This window comes from Ictalurus furcatus, chromosome 22, assembly GCF_023375685.1.
Source record: "Ictalurus furcatus strain D&B chromosome 22, Billie_1.0, whole genome shotgun sequence".
NCBI lineage: Eukaryota > Metazoa > Chordata > Actinopteri > Siluriformes > Ictaluridae > Ictalurus > Ictalurus furcatus.
The window spans coordinates 12,644,479-12,662,806 of NC_071276.1; the positions used below are offsets into that span (position 1 = coordinate 12,644,479).

Here is an 18,328-nt window from a genome sequence, read left to right on the forward strand (position 1 = left end):
AAGTCCATCGCCATATATAATATAAACTAAGTATGTAAAATTTAAGACAATTTACTAAAAAGTGTTAATTTAACCTATGTATTTTTGAGACACCCTGTAGATTGACATATAGATTGAGAACATTGGTTTAATGGTCACACTGATGTATATTTTCATGAAAATGTGCAGAACGACTTTAAAAAAAAAAAGTATAGAAACTCTGAACTTGCATTAGTTTTTGTATTACTGTATTGTAGCTAGTGACTTTATATAACATCTATTCTAGTATTAGTTGATAGAAATATTTTTTTTATAAATACACGGAGTGTTTAGTATGTTATTAAATGGAATAATATAATCGCAGAATAATCAGTTGTCAAAGTATTCATTGTTGAAGGCCTCATTTGTTCTGCTTAGGATTTTTAGCCTTCGACCAGTTGTCAGATTACTGTCTTGGGCATGTTCCAGGCAGCTTGGCAGCTCAGTTGATTCAGTTGACAGTTGATTCCTTAATCCTGTACTGAACTTGTCCTGTACTCTCGATTTTTTTTACATACAACATTCTTAAATTTCACTTGCCGTAGACAGGTTATTTCAGAGCTGGCTCCTCTGAACTGGAGCTACTCCTTTGACCAGTGTTTTTCCGGTGTTCTCAGTGTGGCAGGTGGAGAGCTCTTCGACTTCTTGGCTGAGAAGGAGTCTCTCAGTGAGGAGGAGGCCACCGAGTTTCTCAAACAGATCCTGGATGGCGTCAACTACCTGCACTCCAAACATATTGCTCACTTTGACCTGAAGGTATGGTGCTGGTTTGAGCAGCAGCGTATTTAATTCCCACGCAACCACAGTAGTATGGCACCTGATGACTGTTTGTTGGTGTTGGTGTAGTAGTGGTACAACTTCTAAGAGGATGTGTAATAATCCGTGACCTTTTTTTCTTCCATGGTTGCATTAACTTCTCACCGTAACGGTCACGAAAACTTTGATCACCTGACACATCAATCCATAAGGCTTTTGCTCTAAAAGGAAATAGCTAACATATTAAGCAACACAAAATGTTCAATAAGTAGTGGTAAGTCGTTTATTGTAGTAGTGTATAAAGTACAAAGTAGTGGAAAAAGCGAACTTGTCTCCAGATTTGCATATAACCGATACACACTACTTTTAACCCCTCTCTGATAAGATCGGCATGAATTCCGTAAGAAGTTCTTAACATGTCAGTTTGATATTTTTATGTCAGTAGAGCTTTTAAGAGATTAAGCTGTAAATAATGCAGTCCAAGGAGAAAGAAGTATAATTCCCATGCAATATTCTGACAAATGCCTTTCTGCCAAGCTTGGATAGTATTCTGCTTTCTAGAGAATGCTTCTGTAGCTTTGCATGTGATTTCCATGTGTTATGGTGTATTTCCGGATCCTTTGTCTTGCACACTCTTTCACTTTGTATCCATCCGTATGGTTTTTTTTTCTCTATCCCTTGCTTGCTGGATTTTTTTGTCGTCTTCACTTTGTTATTTGAATAACTTGAACTTTCTTCTTCTTCTTTTTTTTTCTTTCTTTCTCCAGCCGGAAAACATCATGCTGCTGAATAGGAGCGTGCCTCACCCACGCATTAAGCTCATCGACTTCGGCCTGGCGCACAAGATCGATTTTAGCAATGATTTTAAAAACATCTTTGGCACTCCTGAGTTTGTCGGTTAGTCTTTTGAGTACTTGAGTAGAGCTGCAGTTCACATTCGGTCTAATTTTTCCCCTCCACTCCCTTCTATCGTAATCCGCACCAACAGTCTGACATAACTACAGAGAATTAAAATGGATCAAATCCCGATGTCCTGGAACATCACTGTGGTTCAAATGAGGACGCATTGGCCATGTTTTTGATATTAACTCAGGCTTTGAGTCAGGCCTTCCCTCACACTCAATACAGTCTGTTCCAAACCACATAAATGTCTTGTTCTATCCATGAGTCAACTCTGTTTGGTTTCTGAGCTGTAGCTGTAGCCCCACCCTCCCCCCTATTCTGTTTCTCTGGCACGTCAGCCAGCTTTGCTTGAATGGCAGCCAACATAGCCGCCGGGCGTGATGAGACAGCAGAGCTAATAGAGAGACAATTATCTTCCCAGATTAACCGAAGGCCATTGAAGAGTGGCATCTCTGCCTGATGTACAGGCCAGGATGCATTTATATATAGACAGAATATATAGAGTAAATATTGTAGCTGTTATTAAAGCAAAAGGGGGGACATACCAAATACTACAATTCTGAAGTTCATCTAAATATTTCTAGTTTATTTTTCAAATTCTTCACAATTTTTTTTTAGTCCAGGTTTATGATTAATATCTATTTGAAATATATTCTATATGAATAAAAAAAAAGGACTCAGATAAGACTGCATCTGTGAATGTATAGGTTTGAAAATCCAAGACGTTGTACAAGCTGTTGCTCATAATATAATTTTTAGATTTTTAAAAAAAAAATATTACCTTCGAATAAAATGCAAAATGGAAGCATTTTATCAAATGGGTTCAGACTTTTGGAACCCATCTGTACGCAAGTAGCGTTTACCACAAACGGTAATTTAAACTTTTTTTATATTGAGAAAAGAACAGAAAACCCATTTACGTGAGGTGTGCTTAAATAAAAGTCTGAGGGCCGCTGGTGGGGCGATCGATAAGCAATTATGCAAAATGTACTTTTTCTGTAGGATGCCTTCATGAACTCAACCCAAAGGTATGTGTAAATGAAGCTCTCAATCGGTATAATTAATGCCCTTATAGGTGGATTCCTTTTTCAGAAGGACGAGTTTCTGGTAATGTGTTACCTATTCAGTTAGTGTTGTTCAAAATATACTTAAGTTTCTCAGTTTCAGATTGATTGCACATGAAAGTGGATGCAACAAAACCTCAGGCAAATCTATAATTGTTTTTCTTACTTGTATTGCTCCAGTGATTGAAAGTTGGATAAAACTATTTACAGTATTTGCTATTTCTAGTGGCTAGGATTCAATTCTCGGTCAGTGAAGCTGAATGATCTGGGAAGTGGTAGATCAGTGGTTAAGACGTTGGACTACTGATAGGAAGGTCATGAGCTTTAATCCCAGCACCGCAAGCAGCCACCGTTGCACCCATGAGCAAGGCCCTTAACTCTCAACTGCTCAGATGTTTAAATGAGATAAATGTAAGTCACTCTGGATAAGGGTGTCTGCCAAATGCTGTAAATGTAATGTAAATACATAATGCCTTTTGACTTAGAAATAATAGTACATATTCATAAGCATAAGTGAATATATGCACTGGAAGTTTATTAAGTAACAAAAACGAAACATCCAATTATTTATTTCCCTTCACTCTTTACCACAGCACTTCTAAATTCTTGATTATGATTGGTCAGAAGGTTTTGATTCATTCCCGCAGCTCTGACAATAGTCCTGTCTGTAAATGAAATGACATTTCTTGAAGAATTTCACCAGTTGCCCTGAGACTTCAATTATAAGTGAATTCCATGTCAACATATTTTAGTTTATTTTTCTCAATACAGGTATTAGAGGTAAACTATTTAAAAAACAAACGAACATCATCTTCATGGTAATCTTCTGTATGCTAAGGTTGTGAGGCATACAGATTTGAGTTGAGACATAAGTTTCAGCCCCCCCTACTCATTACTCTGGTTAGAAGTTTCCAGGCGCTGAAGTTAATAGCTTATGCTAAATATGATGAAGCTCACAGCAAGACTTCCTTTTTATTTAGAATCAGCTCATAGACACCATGTCTCCGAGCCTCCGTTTTTATCATTCACACATCAGAAACTGAGATTTCCCCCACTTTCTTAACAAATGACTCATTTCACAGCTCTAATATTTCAGTGTGAATAACAGAAACACCCCCCCCCCCCCCCTTCACCATTGAGTGTTCCAGACATGTGTTTTGTAAGTTTCAGACATTTTGGTTTAAAATATCTCTCTGTTTTGCAGCTCCAGAAGTGGTAAACTACGAGCCGCTGGGCCTTGAGGCAGACATGTGGTAAGAAAACACTCTCGACAACAAAATGAGCTCAGATTATTTATACTTAATCATTCTATTAGTTAATGAGATCTTGTCCTCTCTTCTTTTTTCTTTTTTTTCCAGGAGTGTTGGTGTGATTACTTATATATTGTAAGTATTTCATTATGGTAATGATGAAATGCACTTACATTTTATTCTTTTCCCTAGGCATTGAGTATCACATTTGTGAGCGTGTGTTACATTTTTATGAAAAAGAGCCAGAATTATTGCAGTTCTGGCCAGCTATTAGGTTAGATCGGGAATTATATTAACTGTGGAATTTGATCTTTGTAATTATTTTTTTGCTGTAGTTTGATAGATAACAGTAGATTCATTTGTTTGTGGAATTCAGAAATGCTTGTAATGAAAATAGTATACTATAAAATAAAGTGCAGCATCCCTTTGGTGTGTTTTCTGTGTCTGATGACTTAATGAACACAGTGGAAAGTGAATGCAGCTGGAGATAACGTCCAGTGGTGGTGGGAACTGCACCTCCCTCCACCTCTAATGCAAACAGCATTGATAAGGCTCTCTGAGCAAAGGACATTCCCTCTGTGACCAGGGTTTTCTCATTTTATTTCTCTTCACTCTTTTTGTTCTGTCGTTGCTATTCCTGTTGTCATGCCACCTTTTGTTTCTCTCAACCTTTGTTTGGTCTGTTTCACCTGACATCCCCATCCTTGCTTTTCCTGCCTACCCATGTGAAGTTCAAATCCAGAACAGTTCAAACATTGGGGAGATTTCTGTCTCTGTCTCTCAGGCTCTCTCCTCCCATCCCACACTGCTGTCAGTGACCCGCTAAAAATAGAGCCACACATCAGGCTGGTATCATTCCCAACTCTGTCTGCATCCACACCTTTTCTCTTTGATTGCTCTTATTCTCTCCTAAATTTACTGACTTTAATTGGTTGTTTTCTCCAGCACAGCTGTGATTAAAATGTGTCCATTCATTTACAGTTTGCCATAAGGCACCAAATTGACATTCACTTGAATTAAAGACCTACCCGTATTTGTCGAGGTTAGCCCTTTAATTAGCACCAGAAGAGATCCAGAATCTTTCAGACGCCTGTAATGTGAAAGGCTCACCCTGCTAAATTGCCCACATGCTTTCAATTCCTCTCCATATCAGATTCCTGAAAGATCCACGTGGACCTGAGATTAGCTGCTTGCTTCTCCTTCCTTCCTCCTAATTCTCTGCTTATATTTTGGTATTACGATAGCGCACCAATACACTCGTTATATACTTTTTTGAGTCTCAGGAAAACGGTGCTTTTCTCCAACGTGCTTTTTAGCAGTCCTTCGACTGAGCATTAATTAGATGAAGGAAGAGTGCTCGTCCTGTTGATGGATGTATTTTTGAAAATCTGGAATGAACATTGAATCACGGGTGATTTATTTATTTATTGTTGTCTGGTAGATTAAGCGGCGCTTCTCCGTTTCTGGGCGAGAACAAGCAAGAGACTCTGGCCAACGTGTCTGCTGTGGACTACGAATTCGATGAGGAGTATTTCAGCAACACCAGCTCTCTGGCCAAAGACTTCATTACACGGCTCCTTATCAAAGACCCGAAGTAAGAGCCCAAGCCTTCTGCAGAGTAATCTCAGAAATAGAAACCAATGATTCGTTTCTGTTTTGGACAGTCAGACTCGGGACTGAATGGAGTTTAGCATGGAGTGTATTTTGTTTACCATATCAAAATGTTTAAAGTTTTGGGGTTGAACTAATTGGTCCAGAACATTTATTTACTGATCAGTGCACTAATAATAGTGACAAGAAAATACAGAAGACTAACTTCAAATAATCTAATAATCAACCTTATTAGTAGAGCTCTTTTCATACACGTGATGACTCAGAGTTGTACAGTCAACTAAATGAAACAACAAACGATAATTATAAAATGCACATTGATAGAGACAGGTGTGTGTCTTGTTGAGAGAGCTGCCAAATTTTGGGATGACATGTATAAGATTTGCTAAGATATCTAGATGTGTTTTCTATATCAGGACACACAATCTTACATGTGCCAATCTCTATGCATAACAACTCTGACCTATATAATGAGGAACAGTAAAGACAATGTAAAGACAGGAACCAGTTGAATGTGTAGAAATGGAGGACAATAGCATTTCCTGTTGTGGCTCTTTGTTCCATCACTTCACTGGATTGTTTGGTCAGTCCGTCTACTTCCAAACTTCTCCTATTTAGTTCCTCTTCACACCGTGTTGACCTTATTGAGACCTTGTGTGTTTTGTGTGCGAACCAAAACTTGTCATGATCTCAAAACAAACATGTGGCTTCATTTGAAACACTTGCGAATCCCTTAATGCTGATGTGTGATCGTTTCTGGAACAATATCGTATGCTCAGTGGCGTAAACAGTCTGTGTGCCATGACCTGTTGAACTAAAGTTCATTAGATGTTTTTATTAGAGTTTTATTATCTCATGGGATGATGGGAGATCTTCTGAAGCAGTGTTTACTGATTCCAGTTCTCAGGTGGCCTCTCATGTTACGCTGTAGTGTTTTTCCACACATCGTAAACTCTTGATAATTAGCTGATGAGCTCAACCAGGCGTGTTAGACTGGGGTGGGGAAACAGGCACAAAGGTTTCAGGGCCCTGTTCTTTGTATGCAAATACTAGATAAGATGATGTGTACCAGATCTACTAATGATGAGAATTCCAAACCGGTTAGGTCACGTGTCCATTCATGCTGTGTGAACTGTATTATACTGAAGGATTTAGTTGTCTGAGGTAATTGCATGTTTCTGTGATGACTGGCAGATATATTAGGTCGTATAATAAGCAAGTCGGTGTTTGGCTAATGAGAATATATATATATATTATATGAAGGGGCAGCATAAAATCATAATGCTTGCACAATTTACTTATGCTTTCAGTCTGTCTTCAAGAATTGACAGCTGCTTCAAAGAATGGGAAAGTATGCAACCCTGTCAAATTTGTAATAATCCAGTTAGTTAGCTCTGTAATCCACGGATGGCTCTAACGCTCATGTATCACGCGTCTCTTTTGGAGTGTAAGGCTTTGAGGATTGATTAAGATTGATGTTGGAGTTAGGGTTAGAACAATAATGGTATGCCTTGCAATATTAGAACAAACTGATGATCCTACAAAGTGCCAGTTCCACAGTTTTATCAAAACACCCACAGAAAACGTGGGATCTGAAACTGAGTCAGAAAGCTCTCAAAACACTAAGCGTGGCTTGTTTAGATGCTCATTTTGTGATATTGCCGATATCGAAATGATTACTAGGGCTATTCGTTTGTTTTGGTTTGGTTGGTTGGTTGTTTGTTTTTCCATAGTTGCCTGCCAAGAAGCTAGGCTCAGTAGGCTATCGCTTCTAGCGTGTTCGAAAAAGAAAAAAAACTACCTAATGATGTTTACAAAACAAAACTTTCTTATTTGGTATGTATATGTTAACAAATTGCGCTTCATGGTGATGCGACACACCTCCGTGCTCTACCTATAGCATGCACTACACAATTCAGATCCCAGCACCTGCTACATATTACACACATAAGCATTTACTAGGCTGTCCCTCCAGGACTTCGAGATTTTGCGGTCGCAGAAAGTAACGCAAAATCAAGCAAGCGTCACAGTATTACGAGGAGCTCGCAATTTTTCGAAATCACCACAGATTGTACGCAGATTTTGGGCCAAGACGTGTCATGTGATGTCATCACGACGTGCATTCGGCCAAAACCCTCTTCAGTACAGCTAAAAGGTCTCGTTTCATGAGTGCGAAAGACAATTTTGTGCAACAGCAATTTCGCCAATTCAAGTAGTTTTCCTCACAAAAAAAGCAGCCATTTTTGGCCGCAAAAATCTAAAAAAACAAAACAAAAAAAAAAAACAAAAAAAAACAAAAAACCTCTGAAATCCTGTACAGACTGACTAGGCTGAATGGATCATGTACAACCTTTTTAGAATCAAAACATAGGTATATTGACAGGCATACTATTTTGTGCTGACAAGATGAAGCAAAAAGTGATGTATAAAATTGTCCTAACACTCCAGCTAGCTCAACACATAATGACTTTGTGATTAAACATATTGAGAAATGATAAAGACGCTAGCCAATAATCTCAAAAGAACAGTACAGCTAATAGCTAAACGTCAGCTAACAACATGCTGACTTTTTGATGAGGCCTCAGACACGAGGCGCTACTTCAGACAGTTACTTAGAAGAGGATAATGACTATTACGATATACTGTTTAAAAATATACCATCTGACAAACAAACAGTACATTATACAACCCTACAGTGTTTTGTACGGTAGTGGTAGCTGTGGTTAAGATATTGGACTTATTCCCAGAAGGTCATAAGTTCAAATCCCAGCACCACCAAGCTGCCACTGTTGGGCCCTGGAGCAAGGCCCTTAACCCTCAACTGCTCAGTTGTATAAATGAGACAAATGTAAGTCACTCTGGATAAGGGCATCTGCCAAATGCTGTAAATGTATTGTGCAGCCACAGTCATGAACCCTGCTCTAAAGCATAATTGATTTCTGATCAGTTGTCGCTTGTGAGACAGACCACCTGTAAAGAAAGACCCAAAGACCTCACTATTTTTTTTTGTTTTTTTTGTTCCCACAGAAAAAGAATGACAATCCAGGACAGTCTGCAGCATCCGTGGATCAAGGTTCGTCCATATTTCAGTGGCACGATGTTAGCGTAGTCACGACACCATGAAAACAAGTTTATTAAATGCGTACGTTTTCTTTCTTCAGCCGAAAGACACTCAACAAGCACTCAGTCGCAAGGAGTCAGCTGTGAATATGGAGAAGTTCAAGAAATTTGCAGCACGGCGAAAATGGAAGGTAAATATTATTGCGTTTCAAGCCATATTCGAAAGATTTACAGGAATTTCTAGGAACTTGAGTGATTTGCTGACATAAAGGTATGTAATGGTAAATCAAGTAAGGCAGGTAAACCTCGTCAGAAGCCCTGCCACTCGTTCAGGTCCCTCAAGTGCAAAGTAACACTCAGAATTATCAGCTGGTCATGTGTAGATCATTGGTGTGTTTCCAACTGAGAAGCTTCTTTTATTTAACGCAGTCACACGTAATTGGGTTTCATCTTTTGTGAGACACATCACAACCAGAGATTATATTGTTATCCAAAGCACGAGCATCTATTATATCTGTCTATCGATTTAACTCTGCTTCTTTTTGCCTCTTTTGGCAGCAATCAGTGCGTCTGATCTCGCTGTGTAACCGGCTCTCCCGCTCCTTCCTGTCCAGAAGCAACATGAGCGTGGCACGTAGTGATGACACACTGGTAAGATCCTTACTGAGAAAAGTCTTACTGAGACTAACATACCCGCATCCTTTTCCACCCCACTGTTTGCAGGTGAATGTAGTGCTGGGTGTTCTGAATAATGGCCTCTTTCACTGCTTGTGATTTTCTTTCTTTTTGTGTGGCGGATGATATGGTGGTGAAAAGCAGACACGTTACAGCATGCTCCTTAACACGCAACCCATGGTTCTGGTTTATAATTAGGAATTAGTAAGCTATTACATGGTCATTAGAATTGTTTGATGGTTAGATACAAGCCTTTTATTCAGTGCTTCACTGGAAATATTTATACTTTTTTTAATACTATTTTTTTTTTCAGAATAGTCCAAAATAGCTTTAATACTACTAGAGCTGCTACTCCTACTGCTACTACCAATGCTACTCCTACTGCTACTACTGCTGCTACTACCAGTGCTACTCCTACTGCTACTACCAGTGCTACTCCTACTGCTACTACCAGTGCTACTCCTACTGCTGCTGCTACCAGTGCTACTCCTACTGCTACTACTGCTGCTACCAGTGCTACTCCTACTGCTACTACTGCTGCTACCAATGCTACTACTGCTGCTACCAGTGCTACTCCTACTGCTACTACTGCTGCTACCAATGCTACTCCTACTGCTGCTACCAATGCTACTACTGCTGCTACCAGTGCTACTCCTACTGCTGCTACCAGTGTTACTCCTACTGCTACTTCTGCTGCTACCAATGCTACTCCTACTACTACTACTGCTGCTACCAATGTTACTCCTATTGCTACTACTACTGCTACCAATGCTACTACTGCTGTTACCAGTGCTACTCCTACTGCTACTACTGCTGCTACCGATGCTACTCCTACTGCTACTACTGCTGTTACCAATGCTACTCCTACTGCTAATACTGCTGCTACCAATGCTACTCCTACTGCTATTACTGCTGTTACCATTGCTACTCCTACTGCTGCTACCAATGCTTCTACTGCTGTTACCAATGCTACTACTGCTGCTACCAATGCTACTCCTACTGCTACTACTACTGCTACCACTGCTACTACTGCTGTTACCATTGCTACTCCTACTGCTACTACTGCTGCTACCAATGCTGCTCCTGTTGCTACTACTGCTGCTACCAATGCTACTGCTTATACTACTGCTACCAATGCTACTACTGCTGTTACCAATGCTACTCCTACTGCTGCTTTCGATGCTACTCCTACTGCTTTTACTGCTGCTACCAATGCTACTCCTACTGCTACTACTGCTGTTACCAATGCTACTACTGCTGCTACAAATGCTACTCCTACTGCTGCTACCAATGCTACTCCTACTACTGCTGCTACCAATGCTACTGCTGCTACCAATGCTACTGCTGCTACCAATGCTACTACTGCTGCTACCAGTGCTAGTCCTACTGCTGCTACCAATGCTACTGCTACTACAGCTGCTACCAATGTTACTGCTACTACTGCTGCTACCAGTGCTACTCCTACTGCTGCTACCAATTCTACTCCTACTGCTGCTACCAGTGCTACTCCTACTGCTACTACTGCTGCTACCAGTGTTGCTGTTACTACTGCTATCAATGCTGCTACTACTATTACCAATGCTACTCCTACCGCTACTACTGCTGTTACCGATGCTACTCCTACTGCTATTACTGCTGCTACCAATGCTACTACTACTGCTGCTACCAATGCTACTCCTACTGCTGCTACTGCTGTTACCGATGCTACTCCTACTGCTATTACTGCTGCTACCAATGCTACTACTACTGCTGCTACCAATGCTACTCCTACCGCTACTACTGCTGTTACCGATGCTACTCCTACTGCTATTACTGCTGCTACCAATGCTACTACTACTGCTGCTACCAATGCTACTCCTACTGCTGTTACCGATGCTACTCCTACTGCTATTACTGCTGCTACCAATGCTACTACTACTGCTGCTACCAATGCTACTCCTACCGCTACTACTGCTGTTACCGATGCTATTACTGCTGCTACCAATGCTGCTACTACTGCTGCTATCAATGCTGCTACTACTGCTGCCATCAATGCTACTCCTACTGCTACTACTATTGCTGCTACTGCTATTGTTGCTACTGCTACTGCTACCATTGCGACTACTACTGCTACTTCTACTACTGCTACTACTACTTTTGTTACAACTACTGCTACCAATGCTACTCCTACTGCTAATACTGCTGCTACCAATGCTACTCCTACTGCTATTACTGCTGTTACCATTGCTACTCCTACTGCTGCTACCAATGCTTCTACTGCTGTTACCAATGCTACTACTGCTGCTACCAATGCTACTCCTACTGCTACTACTACTGCTACCACTGCTACTACTGCTGTTACCATTGCTACTCCTACTGCTACTACTGCTGCTACCAATGCTGCTCCTGTTGCTACTACTGCTGCTACCAATGCTACTGCTTATACTACTGCTACCAATGCTACTACTGCTGTTACCAATGCTACTCCTACTGCTGCTTTCGATGCTACTCCTACTGCTTTTACTGCTGCTACCAATGCTACTCCTACTGCTACTACTGCTGTTACCAATGCTACTACTGCTGCTACAAATGCTACTCCTACTGCTGCTACCAATGCTACTCCTACTACTGCTGCTACCAATGCTACTGCTGCTACCAATGCTACTGCTGCTACCAATGCTACTACTGCTGCTACCAGTGCTAGTCCTACTGCTGCTACCAATGCTACTGCTACTACAGCTGCTACCAATGTTACTGCTACTACTGCTGCTACCAGTGCTACTCCTACTGCTGCTACCAATTCTACTCCTACTGCTGCTACCAGTGCTACTCCTACTGCTACTACTGCTGCTACCAGTGTTGCTGTTACTACTGCTATCAATGCTGCTACTACTATTACCAATGCTACTCCTACCGCTACTACTGCTGTTACCGATGCTACTCCTACTGCTATTACTGCTGCTACCAATGCTACTACTACTGCTGCTACCAATGCTACTCCTACTGCTGCTACTGCTGTTACCGATGCTACTCCTACTGCTATTACTGCTGCTACCAATGCTACTACTACTGCTGCTACCAATGCTACTCCTACCGCTACTACTGCTGTTACCGATGCTACTCCTACTGCTATTACTGCTGCTACCAATGCTACTACTACTGCTGCTACCAATGCTACTCCTACTGCTGTTACCGATGCTACTCCTACTGCTATTACTGCTGCTACCAATGCTACTACTACTGCTGCTACCAATGCTACTCCTACCGCTACTACTGCTGTTACCGATGCTATTACTGCTGCTACCAATGCTGCTACTACTGCTGCTATCAATGCTGCTACTACTGCTGCCATCAATGCTACTCCTACTGCTACTACTATTGCTGCTACTGCTATTGTTGCTACTGCTACTGCTACCATTGCGACTACTACTGCTACTTCTACTACTGCTACTACTACTTTTGTTACAACTACTGCTACCAATGCTACCCTTACTGCTGCTACTACATCTGCTTCTTCTACTACTACTACTACTAATAATAATAATAATAATAATAATAATAATATTTAATATTATTATTATTATAAAATTTATTGATCTGTAGTTATCTCTACAGGATTGGGGGAAAAAAGTACTGAGAAATGATACTTAAGTGAAAGTATAGATATAATGTGTAAAATCTTCTGAAAGTCAAAAAAGTTGCTACTTTACAATGTCCGTTAATGTCATGTTTTCATGGGAAAAGTAAATTTAATATCTGAAACTGTTAGAAGCTGCGTTTTGTTTCAGTCGGTCTCTAAGCTGAAACATTTTACTGCGATAGGGCCAGGGCGCTCATTCTCAAGTTTCACACTGCAGTCTGGTGGATTATCAGCATTCAAACCCACACAGGTAGCTGTAGCACTAACTACATTGTGTAGCATCCCAGCAGTTGATCAACTGGCATGATTCTTCATAGTCTCTTTTTTTTTTTTTAACATTGATGAGCTTGATTAGATACTAAACTGAAATGATTAGATGCTAAACTGAAATGATTAGATGCTAAACTGAAATGATTAGATACTAAACTGAAATGATTAAATACTAAACTGAAATGATTAGATGCTAAACTGAAATGATTAGATGCTAAACTGAGCCCATTCGATTGATGTATAGTTTGCAGTCCTTGAGTGGATAAGAGACGAAAACTTTAAGAGTGCATGTATTAAATTTCAGTAAACTATAAATATGCTAAAATAATACTTAACTATAGAAACAAAGTACAGTTACTCAAGTATTTTCTACCCCTGTATCTCTGATCATCCTTCTGTTGAGAAAGGTGTATCCAGGAAATGAGCTCGTGTGTGTGTGGGTGGGTGGGTTGATGGATTTTTGCAGAGGAAATGGGCATGTGTCATCAATAGTTCTTGTTAAGTTTTGACAGGATGCTCACTGTACAGTGTGTGATAGGTGCTTCTGAAAGCTACATGCTTATTATGCTTCACTGTAGTCATTAATTTCAAACGCAGAAGACATCACTGTCATCTCGGGTTGCCAAATCCTGCTCTCATTATGTAACGGCTGAGGTGTCACGCCTCATCTTTGTCTCCAACTGCGCTCATCTTAGGAAATTGGAATAATTCAGCTTTTTCTGAGGCTGCTCTATTGACTTTATAGCTAAATAGGGAACCTGAAAACTCTTATTTACAATAATTCTGATTGCTCTTGAAGGCAGCGTAAGAGTCTGAGCATTTGATTGTAAGCATTGCATTAATAATATTCAGGTCAACTAAAACCTCCATAATCGTGTGTGTGTGTTTTTGTGTGTGTGCGCAAACATATGTGTGTGCGTGCGTGTGCACGTGTGCGTGTGTGTGTGTGTGTGTGTGTGTGTGTGCGCGTTCCAAAGCTGTGGAATGTAGCAGTGTCCGTATGGCTGCACACAAACACTCTTTTGCTCACTTTGCTTCATTTTCTCGTTCTATGGCCTGCTCGTCAAGCCTGTCAGCCTTTTTTTAAAGGTAGTGAATGCACATAAAAGCGTAACCATCATCTAAATCAGAGGAACCCCCCCACCCCTCCCTGCATTACTCAATAGGATTAGCAGAATACACTCCTTTTTGTTTTGAAGCCTGACTGTTCCACGACAGCACGAAACAAGATTTGGGCAAAACTGTGCCTGTTTAAGGAGATTTGGTGTTGTTTTCTCACCAGTAGTCCTTTCAAACATGGCAAATCCTGTCATTTCTGGGAAACTTTGTTGTTTAATGTTCTTGAGCTGTTTTTTAATATCTTCTATCCGCTAATCTGTATCATGCAAATAATGGTGAAGTGTTTGAATTGGAGGTATAGAATCATAAGTAAGTCATTGAGCCGTTAAATATTTTGGAAAATGTGTATTCATTGTCAGTGTGAACATTCCATGTTGAGACCCATCCTGTTGGGTTTTTTTGTTTTGTTTTTTTAGTTATATCAATAGGATATACTCCTAGTCATGATCATTGTTTCCTATACAGGATGAAGAAGACTCATTCGTGATGAAGGCCATCATCCACGCCATCAACGACGACAATGTGCCGGGTCTGAAGCACCTCTTGGGTTCTCTGACAAGCTACGACATCAACCATCCCAATAAGGTGAGAGATCCGAACAGAGGAAGCAATAAAAAAAGCACGTAAATACGGCAGGAAGATGAGTAAACCGAGTAGATTTCTCTGGAATCCTGTTCAGGAGTACCTGCTTGGCTTCATTCCAATTAGAACAGCAGCCAAGGTGAGCTCGATTGACCAGCTGATAAGCGTCTCATTTACACTTCTCATGACGCTGGAGTCACCAGGTAGTTTTCACGGGCGTCTTTTCAAAGCAGTGCTGATGTTCAGCGTGTCTGCGTATGAGAACACTTCTTGAACTCGGCCTGCCCGGTTTAGTTTTCAGTGCATTCTTGATTGGGTTGTAATTGTAAAGCATGAGGAGGTTTGAATAGAGTTGTATTGTAACTCTGTGTTAATCATTATCTGATTAATCACGTCTTGGCAATGAGTGTGTTAAGGTCAGGGATGCAGAACATGTGGGTGCTGATTTAACTTTGAAAAAATGTCTGCTTGTTCTATAGTGAAGAAAATTTTTTTTATTATTTATTTTTTAATCTATATATTTTTTGAAACCTGCATTAGCCTATTGAATTTGTTGTTGTCATTTTTGTCTAAACTGTCAAACACTGTTCATGTAAATGTTAGCAGATTGTAGTTATTAGCCTTTATCAAGGTTGGACATATAAATAGATAAATACCAAGCAGATTTTTTTTGTCTCAGCTCATATCATATCCATACCAGCCTGCTGCACTACACACATTGCCTAAAGTGCAGTGTGGTTAATGGTAAAGCGATCTATAATGAATTAATTTGTGTTCATGGATCAGGAACATACAAGTTTGTGGAAACACTGACAAAACAGAGCAAACTAACGCACAGTTAAAAGCTGTTACAAAACGCATCTACTAGACAACATGCACAAAACTGTACATCCCAGGGACCTTGGGGCACAAGGCGGGGGACACATTTACATTTATGGCATTTGGCAGACACCCTTATCCAGAGCGACTCATATTTATCTTATTTATACATCTGAGCAGTTGAGGGTTAAGGACCTTGCTCAAGGGCAGTGCTGGGATTTGAACTCATGACCTTCTGATCAGTAGTCCACTGAGCTACCATCACAAGTCATAATCGCACACCCATTCACACACTACGAACAATTCGGAAATGCCAATCAGTCTTGTCTCCGGTATGAGGGAGGAAACCGCAGTACCCACAGAAAACCCCCGAAGCACGGGGAGCACATGCATACTCCATGCACACAGGGTGGAGGTGAGATTCAGGCCCCCAGACCCTGGAAGTGCAAGGCTAAGGTGGTAACCACTAAGCCACCATGCCCCCACAGTTAAACATACAGAAAGAAAATAAAGATGCCTCGCAAAGCTAGACTCAGATCATGTCTTTTATGTGCAAACACCACATCTTCTAGCCAAATCATTGGCCAGTGACTTAATGAATTTTTGCCGGTCACAAAGAGGATTAGAAACATGGTTAGAAGTGGTTAATGTAGCTTATATAGACGGCATTTCTTGATTTTGCGAAACACAATTTCAGTTGTTTACAAGAGTCCATTGTCAAGAAAACAATAGTTAACATCAGGTAAAACAACTTTTTTTTGCCATTACCATGCAGTTAGAGCATTAGCTTTTGTTAATGTAAGTGGCTTGTTTTTCTTTCACATTTACAGGTGTGTTTATGGCTCTTCTACATGGCACAGGCTGGTAACACTTTACTCAAGGATAGTTTTCATATCGCTCCATGACACCTGCATGTGCTCTTCATGACGACTCATAAAGCTACATAAACATTTGCAAAGGTTTAGTTATTTCCGCACTCTCAGTAGTCCTGGTTTTCCCAATGTTCTGTTTGATATAAATGATCAATTTATCTGTCACATGTACAGTATGCTGCTTAAAATTTCAACAAAATGCCTTCTCTGGTTGAGATGCTGCAGAAGTGATTGTGTTTGTCTTTAAGGAGAAAGAAAGATATAAGAGGCAGCGAGGAAACTCTAATCTATCTACCAGAGTGAGAAGCGAGGTTTGCTGTTGATTGCCTTGCTTGGAGCTGTCCGGTGTGTGTGTGTGTGTGTGTGTGCAATCTAAAGAGCATTCCCACGGCTCATGCATTTATGCATGCCAAAGAATCACCTCCAGTCACAGCTGTAATCGTGGGTGTCAGCGAGAGCATTTAAGTACCCGCATTTTAGCCGAGTTCAGCAGAAAGTCTGCTTTCCACAATTAAAACAGCAATGCAAACACGGCAGAATAATTAAAGCTCATTTGAGCAAAGTTCTAAGACTGACTCTGATTAATTATAGATATATTTGTAATACCTGCCCTGCTATGAGGAACTGCTGGAACTCTGTGTGAGCTTAATTAAGCCATACTGTTTCTCTCCGTCTCCATGTGTGTCTGTGTGCATCTGTGTGTGCTTCAGCATGGAACGCCTCCACTCCTGATCGCAGCAGGTTGTGGGAACATCCAGATCATAGACGTCTTGATAAGAAAAGGAGCGGAGATCCAAACCTTTGACAAGGTGTGTATGACTCACTTCTATGTTAAACTTACTTTTGTTTTCGAAAGAAAGAATGAATAATTGAAAGATTCTTGTTTCTTTAGTTGGTTAGTTTTCTTCTTCGCAGTTTGAATTGGCAAGGACTATAGTGTTGCACTAGTACACACATTCCCAATATTCACCCTCTCATCAGGAAATCGCAGTGATGGTACAGCTTTCAGTGGCCGGAAGTCCAGGAGAGCAAAATTAGCCATGCTCTCTGGACTGGAGGGATGGCATTACTCTCTTCACTGCCAGTCAGTGCATCACTAGCTGATTATGTGCATTTATGAGCTCAGGTATGTGGAAGAGGGTAGATAACATTTTCCTTGAGAAAGCTGCAGTGACTGACTTCACATGTCTCCGAGGAAGCACTTGTAAGCCTTCACCCTTCCTGGTTGGTAGCTGTGATAGGACAGTTAGCAAGTTGCAAATAAAAATAAAAGAATTTGCTAGAGAGATCATAATTGCATATAGCTAGCTTTTTGTGCACTAGTATTTGTATTCGTACACTAGTGGTAAGTTCTGCTTCGTTTCTTTTTACAAGCTGCAAAGAGAGCAGGAATTTTGTTAATTGGCCTGTGGTTTCAGCTGTGGTGCAATCAGTGTGGTAATAAGCAGTTAAAATGCAAGTACAGTAAATCAGAAGAGCAAAACAGCATGTTTTTTTACACCGTTTCAGTGCTGCTTGAATAATAGTGTATGGAAATCGTCATTTTGCTGCTTGTCACAAACACCATGTCTTTAAACATTGTACAAACTACACTCTGCAACACAAGTATCGGTTAAACTGTTATTGAAGAGTATTATGCCATCTGACAATACTACCGATTATCTTTCATCTCTAATGAAATTTCTGATTAAATTGTAATTATGGAAATAC

General features: G+C 40.4%; 1 protein-coding gene across 2 annotated transcripts in view; it reads left to right on the forward strand.

Moving 5' to 3' along the window:
* Positions 1-18,328, forward strand: part of dapk1 (death-associated protein kinase 1) — a 74,638-nt gene that overhangs the window by 33,545 nt on the left and 22,765 nt on the right. For both annotated transcript variants that reach the window (XM_053610443.1, XM_053610444.1), the window contains exons 4-13: positions 636-774; positions 1,542-1,671; positions 3,946-3,994; positions 4,100-4,126; positions 5,433-5,585; positions 8,630-8,675; positions 8,764-8,853; positions 9,221-9,313; positions 14,811-14,930; positions 17,329-17,427. In XM_053610443.1, the coding sequence (XP_053466418.1) occupies positions 636-774; positions 1,542-1,671; positions 3,946-3,994; positions 4,100-4,126; positions 5,433-5,585; positions 8,630-8,675; positions 8,764-8,853; positions 9,221-9,313; positions 14,811-14,930; positions 17,329-17,427 (946 nt within the window). The remainder of the gene's footprint in view (positions 1-635; positions 775-1,541; positions 1,672-3,945; positions 3,995-4,099; positions 4,127-5,432; positions 5,586-8,629; positions 8,676-8,763; positions 8,854-9,220; positions 9,314-14,810; positions 14,931-17,328; positions 17,428-18,328) is intronic.